Genomic DNA, 14900 nt, shown 5'->3' with positions numbered 1-14900 from the left:
CATCTCAAGATTTTAATAATACATAGAAATATGAATATACATGCTTTCCTTTGGTTTGCACTTAAAGCTGCATGGATCTATGAAGGCGTAGCATGCTTTACTTTTGCCAGCGCCAAGACCGGCAGAACACGCGCACTTTCTGTCGTGCCCTCCTCTTTACCCGGTCAAAATTTCGAGCTTTCTTTTTCTTTTTTAAAGGTTTGTAGTGCCTAGGGGATGATTGGGACAAGGGACAAAACTTTTGTCCCTCTGAAAATAAAAATAAAAATCAACAAAAACATCGTCCTTAGCTTCTTCTACAAACATTTCTGGCTAAAATCTTCGATTCGATTCAGCTTTTGCAACTTTTTTTTTTTTTTCCTCACTTCGTCCGCCATGCGTTTTAACCACAGTACTTCAAGTAGTTCTGCAGGGTAAGATTTCGTTCCTTTGAAGTTGATATTGTAAGTTTCCATGGGGGTGTTACGCCCTTATTTGCATGTGAAACTCGGATTACGAGTTAAATTTCATTGCTATGATTGTTACTATTGCTTAACATGCTAAAAAAGCATGGGTCTAGTCCAAATTTTATGAGGGTGCGCGTCATTTTTCAAGTTTGGTAACAGTAACAAAAAGAAAAATCCACCAGCAGTTTCGTTTTTTTTTAATCTAGAAATTGAAGAATAGGGAGAATTTGATAGATTAATGTATATTTGTATACTCCTTACTTGCATTCTTTATATTGTACAAGCTCCTATTTATAATACAATGAAAGGTTAACCAAGGAAATAATAAATGAAGACACGTGGAATCATCTCGAATCTTGGATTGATTAGATTGATATAATTTGATCAATTATAATCTTAGGAAATCTCGGGATTGATAAAAAATGATCCGTAATTGATCGTCGCATGTCTCCGACAGTTTCACCTCACTTCGATTGAACAAGTTGCGAACCAAATGGAAAATCCGAAAACAAAAGATAAAGCAAATAAATGTGGAAAAGCTTTCGGTTTCAACGAATCTGCTTCCGTTAGTTTCCATTTAAGGAAACTCATAAACACAAAAGGCCGCATCAAACAAAGCTCGAGAAATTATCGCGGGAGATCCCACGGTCCACTTTCATTTGATCACGCGTACCCAGTTTTATCGGACGATTTCCCGCTCAATCTGCAGCCGTCCAGGTCACGTCGTTCTCAAAGATCCAATGGCACACCTCTATTTGCCCGGGTCCGGACCCGAGCGCCACAAATGCACCGTGGGCCGGACTCCACGATGACGTGTCCAGATGACAAATGGCGACCCCACGGTTAATCCTGCTCCTCCCCACAAATTCCAAAATCTCGGCCTCGTACACTCTCACTTTGGGCACGGAGTGGCAGTAGTACAACAAGTAAGGGTACAAACTCTGGTGGCACGACACCGACTCCGTCGCCTCTCCGCCGTTGATCCCTCCGACCGCCCCGATCACAACCCTCCGCTTCGACCCGTTGACGCTTTCCGTCGTCCGGGCCGTTATGCCGCGGCCGAGGACCGACGCCGCGAAGTCGACCATGTCCTCCGCGGACCCGACGCACCGCTTCGTCTCGCCCCGGCTCGGCGGCCGCTCGCACTCGCGCAGCGCGGCGAGGATCACGCCCTCCGTGGCCGAGCCCTCCCGTGCCCCGAACACCTCCTTCACGTCCCGCAGCCGCCGGGTCGAGAACGGTAATTTCGAAGCGATGACCCGGGGCAAAAACGACCTTCTGGGCATCTTATCGACGATGTCCGGCATTTGCATGACATTCCCAGGCCTCAACGCGGACTCCCTGAAGAATCTACCCGGCTCGACCCACCTATTTACGGAACTGCCACTGATGGCACGTGAGGAAGGTGACGCGCTTGAAACGTTGCTGTATCCAGCAAACCTGACGCCCTTTTGGGCGTAATCTTTGAACTGTCGATCGACGCTGTATGACTTGAATTCGATCGCGGTCTGGCCTTTCGATCCTTTGCCGTACTCTTTGAACGTGTCGTTGGCCGGGTTGAACGACTTCCCGTAGGTCGCGAACGTCGTCTTTGCGGAGTTTGCGTTCCGGGCGTAGGACTGGAACGAGTCGTCGCCGACGTTGGCTCCGTTCCGGTAGCTTGCGAAGCTCTGCGTCCCGGAGTTCCCGCCGGCGCCGTAGCTCTTGAACGTGCTGTGCGGGTCATTCCCAGTCCCGCCGTAGCTCGTGAACGTGTCGTTTCCGGCGTTGCCCAGTAGCCCGTAGCCCGTGAAGGCCGACGCGATCGTGTTTGAGTCGTCGCCGTAGGTGACGAACTGCGTCGGGGCGCTGTTCCCGTGCTTGGCGTAGCTCGTGAAGGACTGGCTTCCGCTGTTGGTGTCGTCGCTGTAGCTCGCGAAAGCCAGCTTGTGATCGTTGGCTGGACGTAAGGTTGTGTCATCAAATCAGATCTGATCATATTTCAAGTTCAAATATGAATTTCATAGGAGAAGATAATGATATAATTAAAGAGTTACCGTCGGAGTCGTAGGTGGTGAAGAGCAGGTTCGGCACGTTGACTCTCCGGTGGTAGTTCTTGAACTCGCCCGACCCGCCATTGGCTCCGAACCCGTAGCTGGCGAAGCTGCCGTTGGCGACGTTCCCTTCCGACGCGTAGTTGGCGAAGCCCTCGCTGTGGTGCGAGCCCTCCTTGGTGTACTTCTTGAAGGAGAAGTTGGGCGTGTTGAGGCCCTCGGAGTAGTTCTTGAACGAGTCGGCCCCGCCGAGCCTGCCCGTGCCGTAGCCAGAGAAGCGCTTGTTGGAGTAGACGGCGAAGTTCGCGTCCTCATCCAGATCCTTCCGGTCACTGCTCAAGTCCTCGTCGAAGGAGCAGAATAGGTTGGCCAAGGAGCAGAAGAGGCGGAGGTGCGACGATAGCGAGTTCCCGGCGGCCAGCTTCGCGAGGAGAGCAGAGGCGGCGGCGGACAACGGAGAGGCCTTCGAGAGGAGGAAAGGCGGCGGCGGGCGGTCGGCGGAGACGCGCGTCCTCCAGTAGCGAATGAGGGCGGCTTCGGGCGTGAAAGGGTTCCGTCCGGCAGTGGTGTTTGGAGCGTCTGCGACAGTCGTTCTAGCCGTCGCGGCATCTGAAGTTGCCTGCAGAAACAAAAAGCTCGCGTCAAACGCGCCGTCGAGACGAAGACGAGAACGGTGAAACCCAGTGAAGAGGGAGAGCGAAGTTCATACGCTCCAAGCGAAAAGGGAGGAGAACAAGAAGATCAGAAGACGGATCCGACGGCGTTCGCCCGCCATTGGAGGGAGTAAGAGAGAGAGCTTCTTCGGCTGCCCATTGGGCCACATCAAGAAGAATAAATAAAGAGTAAAAGAAGCAACTTTCGCTGTTCTTTTTCTTTTCTGCTAGTGTAGTGATGGGAGTTGCTTAGGTTTCTGTCGTGCGAAGTTATATTTTCAACGACTTTGGTGTTGCTTTTATTTATTTATTTTTATTTTTTTGTCATGATACTAAGAACGCCGAATCTAGATGAATATCGTTTTTTTAGCAAAACCGTAAGTTAAGAAGAATATATCGACACATGCTCATCTTCGATAATATGACAGATCCATTTTATGGTTATATCAAGTTGATTTGTCTTTCAAATTTACTTATTTGGTTTGGTTTTTATTTTTATTTTGAATCAATGTTCTTTTATTTAAAGTGAAATAAAAATATTTCTTTCCACAAAAAAAAAAAGGTTATACTTTCAATCATTTTCTGTTGTTTATTTCATAAGTTATTGACCTTTGCGTAGGTTGACGGACATGGACATCCATGATAGGTAGGCATCATGAGTTTTCATCCACGCTCCTCATGATTTTGCTGTCTTCTCTTCTTTGTGGGCTGTGCACACCCACGAAGCCATGAATATATGTCTTGTAAGATTTTTCTTTTTTCCCCTTTTCTTCAATCGGGATGAATGGATCGTGGTGAACAACAACGATGGCTTTTCGGCTATGTCCTGAATTTATCGTAGAGGATCAATTCAATTTCAAACTTTTTCAATTTTTGTCAATTTAATTCTAAATTCCCTTGATGATTTTGTCGATATAATCGTTTTGGCTATTTTTTTTTTTGTCGAAGTTTCGACCAATTTGACTATCAATCGTTTATGGGGACATCGACCGCTTCTATCCGATACGGCTAGCCGAGCATTGATGTAGACCTTCACATCGGGGTTTTCGACCAAATTTGATCATCACATCAGCGATTCTCAATCAAATTTGATCGATATGGCTGTTTATAATTAAATTATCAAAATTTAAAAGTTTATAATTGGATCGAGTGTCATATGATAAATTTAAAACTTTTTTGAATAATTATCCCTAAAGTGGGCTGAACTCATGACCAATGTCCATTAATTGTTGCGTGGCATGTGTCGTGTTGCGAGTAAACGTGTCATAGAAAACATTATTTAAATGATGGCTTCCGGGTACGGAGCACGAAGTGATGGGGCTGACAATCAAGTTTGATTCGACATGGCAGAGAATAATAATATATACATAGGAAAACAAGGACTAGCTCGGAGCCCGAGCAATGGATTCACGAAGAGCACAAAGATTAACCCCCATTATTTGAAAATTAGTTAGCAAAAAATGGAATGAAAATAATTAAAATAACTAATGGGTAGTGGGAATATTATAAATTTGTCAAAATTACCATCCCTCAAAAAATCAAATGTAATGTCCGCCGCGTCATTTGGTATTTCAATTTTACAAACGATCTTAGCGTACCCACTCACATTACTTATGGTCATTTCAATTTTACAAATTAATGTCAGGGTCCGCTTGTACTAAAGAAAATTGTTTCTAAAAAATTATTTTTCGATTTTTCGATATTTGGATGATAGAAAACTAATCAATTTCCAAAATTTTCCAAGAATTGAAAAAAAAAAAAAAAGCTTGTATTAGGGGAAAACAACTTCCCTTATCACAAGAAGGAAATCACATTCTCTACTCCACCATGTTGAGAAATTCTATTAGATTTTGAAATTGACAAAACTGCTCTATTATCCTGAAAAGTATTTTGTGAAATGCTTTGAGGACAATTTATGAGTATGTCTTTACATCTTATATATATTCAATCTTATAAACGATTATATATTGATAGAAGTAGTTTACGTGGACAAAAGTAGAGTCTCACAAGACATACTCAATCACTTGTGGTAAGATATGTTTTGAATCCTTGTGTGATCCTCAAAGTTTTTATAAACTTATTTTTAGTTGTTTATTCGGTGCAATATCCCTCAGCTAATGATCTAGTTGGTATTTCTTTTCTAAGTTATACTGATTGACCAGCAATGTAAAAGATATTTTCGTAACTTTACATACGAGAAATCTTGATTGATTGGCAATTACCCTATTTATAATTTACTTTCTTCAAAACATTGATTTAAGGATTTGATTGTGTGGGCGAGCAAATCCTCCCAAATATATGATCTTTCAACCTCCGACTACGTGATCTTCATTTATCAATCTGTTAACCGCTAGTTTGAAGTTTGATCCTTGAGGTAGTTCAATCAAGTGGGAAACTTGGATGTCAATAAGTTTTTAAGGAGCGCAAGGCATTGTGGATCGCGAGAGATCAAGAGTTCATTATCCATGTTTTGAGAGAGCTACACACATTTTAAATTATCTTCTCGAAGCTTATTATTGAGATCTTTTGAGACGTTTTGTACATAGTTGAAAAGTGTGTAGAGTGGGATAGCTTTGAGTAGAAGCAGCAAGCAATCCTAGTCCAACAGTGCAATTTAATAAGTAGCTTTTCCGATACTCATGATAACAATCCCTAAAGCAAATTGAGACAGTCTACGATAAGGCATTTAGAATCAGATTATCCAATATGAACTCCAATTGCAACACTCGCTTCTATTGAAGTGTTTGTGTTCAAGTTAGCACATTTTTCTATACTTAGTAAAATTTAGTGAGCAGGCTATTAGTGTGGGAAAATGGACGTAGGCTTTAGTAAAAGTCGAGCCGCTATAAATTGTTATACATTGCATTCTATTTTCTTACTTGCATCTACTTACAGTCTGATAGAAGCGTTGCACAATTATGTTCTCTATATCTGCTCTTATCAAACTTGGAGTTTTTATTTCCGCATTATTTTAGCAAGTTTGATTATAGTCACCTATTCACCCCCCTTCTAGATAATAGTGTTAGCAAACATCACACCAGACAAATAAAACCAGGGTGCGTTGTTTTCATTGAAAATTTCATGATAAACGAAAATATTTTTATCTCAAGGAAAACGGTTAGTTTTAATTAATTTGATGATTTCGGGAGAGTGAATTCGTTCTTACTAGAATGGGGAAAGTTGATTTTTTTTTTCCCGATCTAAGATCGTCATTTTCAGCTCATGAAAAAGGTACATCATCCAAACACCGAAAAACAAGAAAATAATTTCCCGAAAACGGTTTTCCCTTCCAACAAACCAACCCTTAGTAAATAGTTATAAAAAATTACAAACTCGCAACTCTCTATTCGGTGGTTAGAAACTGCCACGTCATAAGCCTATGTGGCGTGCATGTTCCACTAAAAAAGTGACACATGTCCTATGACATGGAAAAGATGAAAAATGAGAAACTAAAATAAAAAGCTCTCATTTCTCTTTCCTATGCAAAAAGCATTGAGCACAAGCAAGCATTTATTGCTTGTCTTTCCTCCCTCCCCCTCTCCTCCTTTACGTTTCAACCTCTTAAAATGATTTCACCCCTCTTCCTCTCTCGTTCACCTCAACTCCTCCCTCCTTCTTTGCCTTCGTCCTGTAGCCATTCTCCAAAATTGCCGGCTTGGCCTCTCCCAAAACTCATCATATTTTAATGTCGTTGATTATACATCATTGATCTGTTTTAGTAAGCTGAGTCCAAAAGTCATATTTGAAGCTTGAGAAAAATCAGTGATTAGGATAAAACATTGTTTGAGCATGTCTAATGTCCCAAATGGATTGGAATTAGTTGTTCGATGATGCTTTTTGTTTGAATGGATCACCAAACGTTGTGAAAATGACGGGTGAGATCGCATATACATTTGAGGCGTTTCTAAAACTTAATGCGAAATGCGTATAAACGCCAAGAGACTTTGGATCTTCTTATTTTGACTTTGTAGACATGCTTTTGCACGGGAGAAATGAACTAAAAGAATTGAGGATCTAGATGCGGGCCTTCGTTGTTATCCACATTAGTAAATCTTTTTGGGTTAGAAAAGCTTGTAATGTTCTTTCGGCGTCAATTACAAATGATGTATCACAAATTGATTGAGTTCGTTTAGGGATTATTTGATTGCTAGTAGTAAAATCACAAATGGGCTAAAAAAAAAAAAAAAAAAAAAAATTCTAAAAATAAAAAAGGTTCCTAAAAAAAAGAATCGGAGTCCAACGTGGTGTCTTCGGTTGGCGTACAACACGGGGAGAGACACTCAGGGACTTGATTTGAAGAAGACGCAGAATCAGGTGTTGTAAAGGCGCACCCCAAGAGAAGCATGTCAACTATCCAGAACAGAGCAAAGGAAGCAAATTATCTTTTATAACCAGGAACCCCAAAACCGTGCCCACCGGTATATCTACACAGGCCTCTTCCACTTCAAAATCGTTGGCAACGTACCCAAGTAAATGGGGAGCGAATTAGAAGTAGAAGACGAAGAAGAAGAGTTCGAGAAGCCAATGGGCGATCTTTGGAGCGAAGCCGCAAAGGCGATGATGGGAGAGGAGAGAGATGAAGAAGAGGGGAGAAGGGGGACAAGAAAAATGCTTGCTTGTGCTCAGTGCTTTTGCAGAGAGGAAGTTTCTCATTTTTCATCTTTCCATGTCATCACGTTTTTTTTAGTGGGCAACCACATAGGCTTATACTTAGCCACTGAATAATTTCTCATGTATGCGAGAAGGGAACATATTTTGCTTGCCGATCGTTATGTCGGGGCATTACTTTCTAGACTAATTTTTCAAACTGTGGCTCTTAGCAATTTCTCCATTTGGGATTAGCATAATGAGTAGGCTGTCAGAAAGTTTAATTCCCCAAAAACAGCGATGAAAGTAAAATAATCGGGTATGTATTAACAAATAATTCTTGGGATATAACATGTTAATTTTACAGAGTGTAAATCTATTTTCACTCATTAATTGGGACAAAGCAGTATGGCAGAAAGTGTACGAAACTATCTTTATTTTAGTGCTTTAATTCCCCCAGCAACGACTATTTTGCTGCCAAAACCGACCTTGTTCATGGCGTTAGCACAAATTGACTCCACAGCTGCACTTCTTAATGTCACCACATGTCAGGCGTGGTACAATGTATCGTCAGATCGAGCATGGGCTTTGGCATTAACTCTTGTACAATTTATGCTATTAGTGATTTAATTAGTTCGTGATCCGGGGCACCGGTCGATTTTTAATGCATTGATTTGCGCGCGACACAAAAAAAGACGGGATTACAAGGTCTTCTTAATTTGGTTAGTCAACCATTGCCATTTGGAACACTCGTTAATGAAATTGTTTACTCAGCGGGGGCAAAAGCCACCAAAAACCTCCCCAATCTATATCTAGTGTAAGATAGTTATCCTAAGCTTATTTTTGTGATACCAAAAGATCTCGAAACGTGTATTACTTGTATGGCAAATTTACCCATCCGTCAAAGTTCCATCAATGAGCATTGTTAAAAATCTGCCTACACGAATGCCGAAAAGCCAACGTCCGAAAAGGCAAACGTCGTTGGCATAGCATTCATGTGGCTTAAGTGGGAAAAAAAATGATGTTTTAGCTGAAAAATCAACCGAAAGAACCTTGATGGAGGGTTATTGGGTCATACAAGTAGAAGTTTGGAGCTTTTATGTCCCAAAATTTAAGATAAATGTGTCGTGGTGGTATAGTTTTGGTATGTCACAAAAAAAAAAAAATCCACACCGATTGTGTCGCAATGAGCATAATTTGGGATTTTTTACGGCTTTTTCCCTTCTGATAACTTCGTTGCTGTGAATAATGTCAGATATGAAAAACCGATTTGTCAAATCGATAAATTTAGCGATAGGACAAAACTTTCACTAGGATGTCATCTACGGTTCACTTATTTAAACATGAAGCGTGCCTAAGGGGGCGGGTTCCACATTAAGAACCTAAAAGCTAACCTGTTAAGGTAGGTTTCAAGGTCAACTCGAGATGCTTTTATTTTCTTTTTTTTTTTTTTGTTTCATTTCATTATACCTTCAAACGCTAATATAGTTCTTTCTACTTGAAGATAACATGTCAAGCATGTCCAATTTCATCAAATATTTTTCATTTAAAAAAAAGAACAAGTAAAAGAACAAGTTCAAAACTAGGTTGGTCCCAGATTCCAGATTTCCCAATAGAATCGAGAACCACAACGGTCAAGACTTGCTTCAATTTTTAAATCAGAAATGGGACCAGACCCCTTGTGAATCGATTTATTGGCCAGGTAAGGCTTGTTCTGGTTAATTATCGGGTTGAGTTGCCCGTTTATTCGCTCCTGATTGATCCTAATACTACTTGTTTGCTTCTTCCTATTCTTAACCTTAGATTGCAGGATGGAGAAAATGTTTTGCTTTGGGACAGGCCTGTTGCTCACCCCTGAGGATACCTAGCTCTTAATGGCGTAAATGACAACCATTCTCTCCCGGGCTCTATTTCTATTCCTTGGACGAGTTTGTGAATAGAGATACGCGTTTGACAACGGCACAAAATTTTTATTTTCGAATAAAATTTTATAACAATAAAATACGGTTGGGCAACTAGTACAGGGCGGCTAGCGAATCGAGATCGGTGACGGGCCAAGATCGGCGACCGGTGGAGGCCGAACAACAACGGAGGATCGGTGAACGACAAACGAAGAATGTGGACCGGCGACCAATGGGCAACAACGAGCAATAGGGATGCGAGAAAGGCAACCGTCGACGGGCAATAGGCAACCAGAAAAGGGCGGACGGCGGCAGAGAATCAAGAGAGCAGGAGACCGCATGCGAGAGAGAGGGATTAAGTAACGAGAAAAATGTTTTGTTTCAAAAATAGAAAAATAGAAAATTTATACTTATCATTTTTGTTCCAAATCTATTTCTAGGTAAAAAAATTTGTCTTGAAAATAAAAAAAAATAAAATTGCGTTAATAAATGTATTTTTATTCCAAATCAGTTCCTCGAAAAAGAAAAAACAGAAAAATAGGGAAATAGAACTTTTTTCATGTGCGCCCCTGAGGGTGCCTAGCTCTAATGGCGTAAATAACAACCTAGCTCTAATGGCGTAAATGACAACCATTCTGTCTTTTTACTTTGGGATTGTTTTCTTTATTTCTATTCGTTTTTTTCCGTTTGTTCTGCGCGTCACACGTTTGACAACGGTACAAAATTTTTGTTCTCGGCTCATAAATTTGTTTGATAACAGCATAAAATTTCTACAATTGGGCAAGCGGCGGCGAGGGTGGAGCTAGCGGGACGGTTGAGCGAGCAAATCGAGATCGGCGTCATTGACAAACGACCTTGCACCGACTGACCGGCGACGAAGGCCGAACATCAACCGAGGATCGGTGAACGACGAACGACCAATGTCGACTAGCGACCAACGGCCAACAACGAGCAATAGGGACGCGAGAAGGCAACCTTGCACCGCGATCGGCAACCGGAGAGATCCGCAGGGCGAGTGGCCGAGATGCGAGAGCGGCGAAAGACCATACGGGGTCCTCGAGTGGCATTGAGTAATGAGAAAATCTTGCACCCCGTCTGCAATGGAAAAGTAGAAAATTTGTACGTCTTATTTTTGTTCCAAATCTATTTCTAGGCAAAAGAAATTATCTTGAAAATTGAAAAAAAATGAAACTTGGCCTTTTTTGATACTAAACGGATTTCCTATTTAAACAAATCTGTTTTTTGGCAATTCCCAAAAAAATAGAAAAAACGGGGAAATAGAACTGTTATGGTGCGCCCCCTTAACACTACTACACTAGTCAATTCCCAGTCCCTCTTCTTATCCTTAGCTTGGAACAAAACATCGAAGATAAAAAAAAAAATAAAAATAAAAAATGACAAAAGAAAAAGTATATTTAGCGCAAAATGGAAGCTCCTCAGTCCTCACAAAGTTCTAGGAACTATCAGCAAACCATCCATTCGAATTTTACTTGACAACGCAGGCGAAGATGCTAGCCGCTTCCACCTGCACCGCTTCCCCATGTCGTCCATCGCTGTTCCATCCCCAAAAAGATCAAAGCTTTCACTTCGGACCCGCTTCTCGGCGGCAACTCCTCGCTGCCCTCGTCTTGCCCGTCGCTCCTCTCTTCGTTTCGAGCGAGCCCACGTCTCCATTCTCGCCCGTCGCCGATGCCCGCGGCCTCTTCCAGATGCCCCCTCCTCGGCTCACCAATAGGTGAGGGTGACCCTTATCTGTGATTTTGCTTATGGACGTGTATTCTTCCCGCCGTGTTGGATTTGCTGTGGATTGCTGATGTTAGTGTTGCTTGAGGCAGCTTTGGTTCTTGAAGTCCTGTCCTTTGTGGTTCTCAAGTCTCAAGGAGCTGTGCCTTTTAGTTAACTACGATAGAATTCTACTTGCATTTTGGTTTGGGATTGAGTTTCCGATTGTATGCATTCCCCGTGCGTGATGGTAATTGTTTTACAGTGATTGCAGTTACTTTGGAGTTGTTATTTCAACGTTCAACCCGCTCTTAAGTCGCTCTATTCTTTTGTTTTGTTCAAAATGCAAAGTTTAGAGGGACGAACTGTATATTTATTGGTGGGTTTGCTGTGGGAAGGTATTTCTTGGTGAGGGCAGGGGAATCTGAGTATGAAAGCTTGGGGATAATCAACACTAATCCGGTTGCGAAGACGTCGGTTGATAGCGGATTGTCTGAGAAAGGGAAGAAGCAGATGGTTCGGGCAGCTTTCGATTTGAAGGAGATGGGGGTGTGTGAAAGGAATTGTTGGATTTGGCCTTCTATCACTCAGAGAGCTTACCAAGCTGCTGAAATCATTGCTTCGGTTAATGGGGTCAGTCGGAGGTGAGTCATTAAACTCTCATGAACCAGCGTTTAAAGAGGCTTTAGAAGATCATGTCCACTGGACTTAAATGAAATTGCATAGTGTTTTAGGTCATAAACCTCTGTTTTGGTTACAGAAGTGTAGGTACTCTGTATTGTAATTTTGTACTAAGTAATTCCTGAGTTTCAACCTAGCTAAATCAAATAAATTGGTTCAATTTGTTTTTCTACACTGTGGCGAACTTAGAAGTCAATCACAAGAAGCATAAGCTATGGTCTCTTAGCCTTCTTGCTTATCAAATTTGAGTGGAATGTACACTTCAATAGTTAGAATTCTGAAGTTTGATGTCATAATGATGTTGCAATCACTGCCGGCAAAAACAAAAAATAAAAATCGTGCTGTTATGTTTACATATCACTCCAATTGTTTCATTCTCCAATTGCAGCTACATAGTCCCAGAGTATAGCTTTCTAGATGCCAGGGGATTGGGAGCCTATGAAGGGAAGAACCTTGACTCTGTTTCAGAGGTAAGAGGAGAACAAAGCTGTGTCCTCCTGGTATGATGAATGTTGTTATTTCCACATTATCTCACACCTGACAGCATCTTTCATACCTTAGCAAGTGGAGTATTTAGGGGTGGGTTTCCTATGTTAATGTAGACCTGGAAAGGATTAACCATCTCTTCTAGTGGATCCTTTATGTTTCTGAGTTCACATGCCCGTTTGATTTTGTGTGTGTGTTTCCTTCACCTTGCAACTGGACAAACGCTCATCCATGAGAGCGTTAGGTGTATGCATCTGACAGCATCTCTCCGAGGATCAAGCCTCCTCCCATAGATGACGGGACTCCAAATGAGAGTGTGGCAGATGTATTCGTTCGCGTAACGCAACTTATGTCAATTCTTGAGACCCAGTACTCAGAAGACACCGTGATCATCGTCTCGCCTGATTCTGACAATTTGTCAGTTTTACAAGCTGGCATAGTTGGACTTGACCTTCGGAGGTAGATGTTATTGAAGTTATATAACGCATATATCTTGTAAATGTGGTCTTTGTTGCTTCATTTTGTCTAGCTTTTCAGGCACAGAGAGCTTTCTTTTGCTCCTGGAGAGGTCAGATTTGTCGATCCCAGCAGCGTACCAACTTATAAGCAGCCTGCATCTGCTGTTTATAAATGCTTAAATCCGCCAAGTTGTACCTGAAGTGTATATATCTCTATCTCTCTCCTCTCTCTCATGCGTGCATGCATACTTGAAATCTGTAGTTAGTATGTTCTCTTATTTAAAAAAGTAAGGTTTCTCCCATGTGAGAGGGAAAACTCCTAACTAAATGTTATATTTCTTGCTGTGTTGCCCCTCTCATCTTAAGTATAATGTTGACTTCACCAATCATGTGACCCTATATTGTACCTTAAAGACTTAGTCTTGATAATTACGGGCCTCATCAATTAGCTGCCATTGATGAACTTACAAGGTTCGGCTGTATCTTCTAAGGCAGTAAGTTGTTTTATACTTCCATTTTGAAGGCTTTAAAGCTCTTGCATCTGGAACTTGGGAGGAAAATCTCGGTTCACGTTGGAGTTCATGTTCACTTGTTCGTATAATCATCTTCCACTTCACTTTTCCAAAATGTTGTATTGCAGTCTGCAATTGTCACTTCGGTTCTAAGGAAATAATGTCCATCTCTATGTGTTTCTTTAGTGGCTAAACATTTTTCCTTTCCATTACAAAGCAATATGTGGATCCCATTTTCAGTCAATTATGAACGATGCATCTGTTATCAGCTTGTCAAGGTGTACGTGACTTTTGTTTTGCTTTGGACTTTAAATGTTTTGAGCCAGCTTCTCCATCTTCATGGAATTTGCTCTCTTCCTTTTGAGGCATCAGATGACTGATTTTCCATGAGGGCTAATGTTGATATTTCCTTACTTCTTCGCCTCTGGAAATGCTTGGTTCTCTAGTTACCTTTTTGTGGCCTCCTGGTGAGAATGGGACGGCTTTCGATATTTCAGTTCAGTGTATTGTAGCGCATCGCACAAGAGGATTTGGTTACAAAAACTCACGAAAAGGGTAAAGAAGCACAGCCTTTTTGCATCATGATTGACCTCTTATGCCCAGTCTGTGTTATCTGCTGAAATTATGGCACTGTCCCAAACCACTAGGTCATATTGCTTTTAAACCACCTCTTGTAAAATTTATCCGTTTCGAGTGGTAAGCAATATCTTGACTGAGATTTTCTGGTTACACTTAAACCCACCTAATTCTTGTGCTCTGTTGCGAATCTGGTCTTGTGCTCATTGTCAATGCCTTCTCCGGGGTGGCCTCAAATCAACAGTCGAAGCAATTTTTACAGGTACAAGCTATCCTTTCCTTTTGGATGGTGTCGCTGCTGATACACGGAGATCGGCAGGGAGGGCATCTGTTCTGATCACGGGCAATGCGATCCATTCGACAAGATGCCGAGCAAAACCGGGGAGCTTGGCTTCTGTGGTTTTTAGCCCGTGTGAGTCGAGGTGGGAAGGAAAAATTGAAAATTTTGAGGGCTCTCTTGTGATGCCAAATCGATGAAAAACTTTGGTAGCTGCAGCTAAGTGTGTACGTTTGGTCAAGCGGTTGAACCCCCATCATCAACCACTTGCATTTGCGACTCTGGTAATATATTCCATAAAATTCTGATTTTGGGAACATTTATCTTTATGGCATTCAGGGATTGTTCTTTTCTTTCAACCGTACACGTCCAGATATACTAAAAGTTCGATTTCTCGCGCCTGAGGCCGTCCGAGATCATGCGACCTCAGACAACAGCCGCCAATGTCTGATTTGATTTGCTGGTGGCCTAAGAGCCCTTCGTCAAAGTCGGCGAAGGGTTTTAAGTTTTTTTTTTCTATAAAAAAGGAGTCAACGTTCGAAAAATTTTGTCAAACGCTACAGAATCC

General features: G+C 41.9%; 2 protein-coding genes across 4 annotated transcripts; one reads left to right on the top strand and one right to left on the bottom strand.

The window, feature by feature from the left end:
• Positions 1 to 1067: 1067 nt before the first annotated feature.
• On the bottom strand, positions 1068 to 3292 carry LOC115741493 (polygalacturonase 1 beta-like protein 3). The gene is made up of 3 exons (XM_030675429.2): positions 3189 to 3292; positions 2483 to 3098; positions 1068 to 2385 (listed from the first exon to the last, which is right to left on the bottom strand). The coding sequence occupies exons 1-3, from the start codon at positions 3252 to 3254 to the stop codon at positions 1145 to 1147; spliced, it is 1923 nt and encodes a 640-aa protein (XP_030531289.2). The 5' UTR covers positions 3255 to 3292; the 3' UTR covers positions 1068 to 1144.
• A 7792-nt stretch (positions 3293 to 11084) lies between these two features.
• LOC115741495 lies at positions 11085 to 14638 on the top strand. Of its 3 annotated transcripts, none has more exons than XM_030675432.2 (6): positions 11085 to 11355; positions 11741 to 11986; positions 12412 to 12493; positions 12754 to 12968; positions 13047 to 13170; positions 14318 to 14638. In XM_030675432.2, the coding sequence occupies exons 1-5, from the start codon at positions 11129 to 11131 to the stop codon at positions 13165 to 13167; spliced, it is 891 nt and encodes a 296-aa protein (XP_030531292.1). In that variant the 5' UTR covers positions 11085 to 11128; the 3' UTR covers positions 13168 to 13170; positions 14318 to 14638. The 3 variants fall into 3 exon arrangements, with proteins under 3 accessions (XP_030531292.1, XP_030531291.1, XP_030531293.1); XM_030675431.2 differs by having other exon boundaries at positions 13047 to 13173; positions 14320 to 14638; XM_030675433.2 differs by lacking the exon at positions 14318 to 14638 and adding an exon at positions 13491 to 14280.
• The last annotated feature ends 262 nt before the right edge of the window (positions 14639 to 14900 follow it).

The sequence above is a fragment of the Rhodamnia argentea genome, chromosome 6 (genome assembly GCF_020921035.1).
Source record: "Rhodamnia argentea isolate NSW1041297 chromosome 6, ASM2092103v1, whole genome shotgun sequence".
Classification (NCBI taxonomy): Eukaryota; Viridiplantae; Streptophyta; class Magnoliopsida; order Myrtales; family Myrtaceae; genus Rhodamnia; species Rhodamnia argentea.
This window is presented reverse-complemented; position numbering and strand designations above follow the sequence as displayed.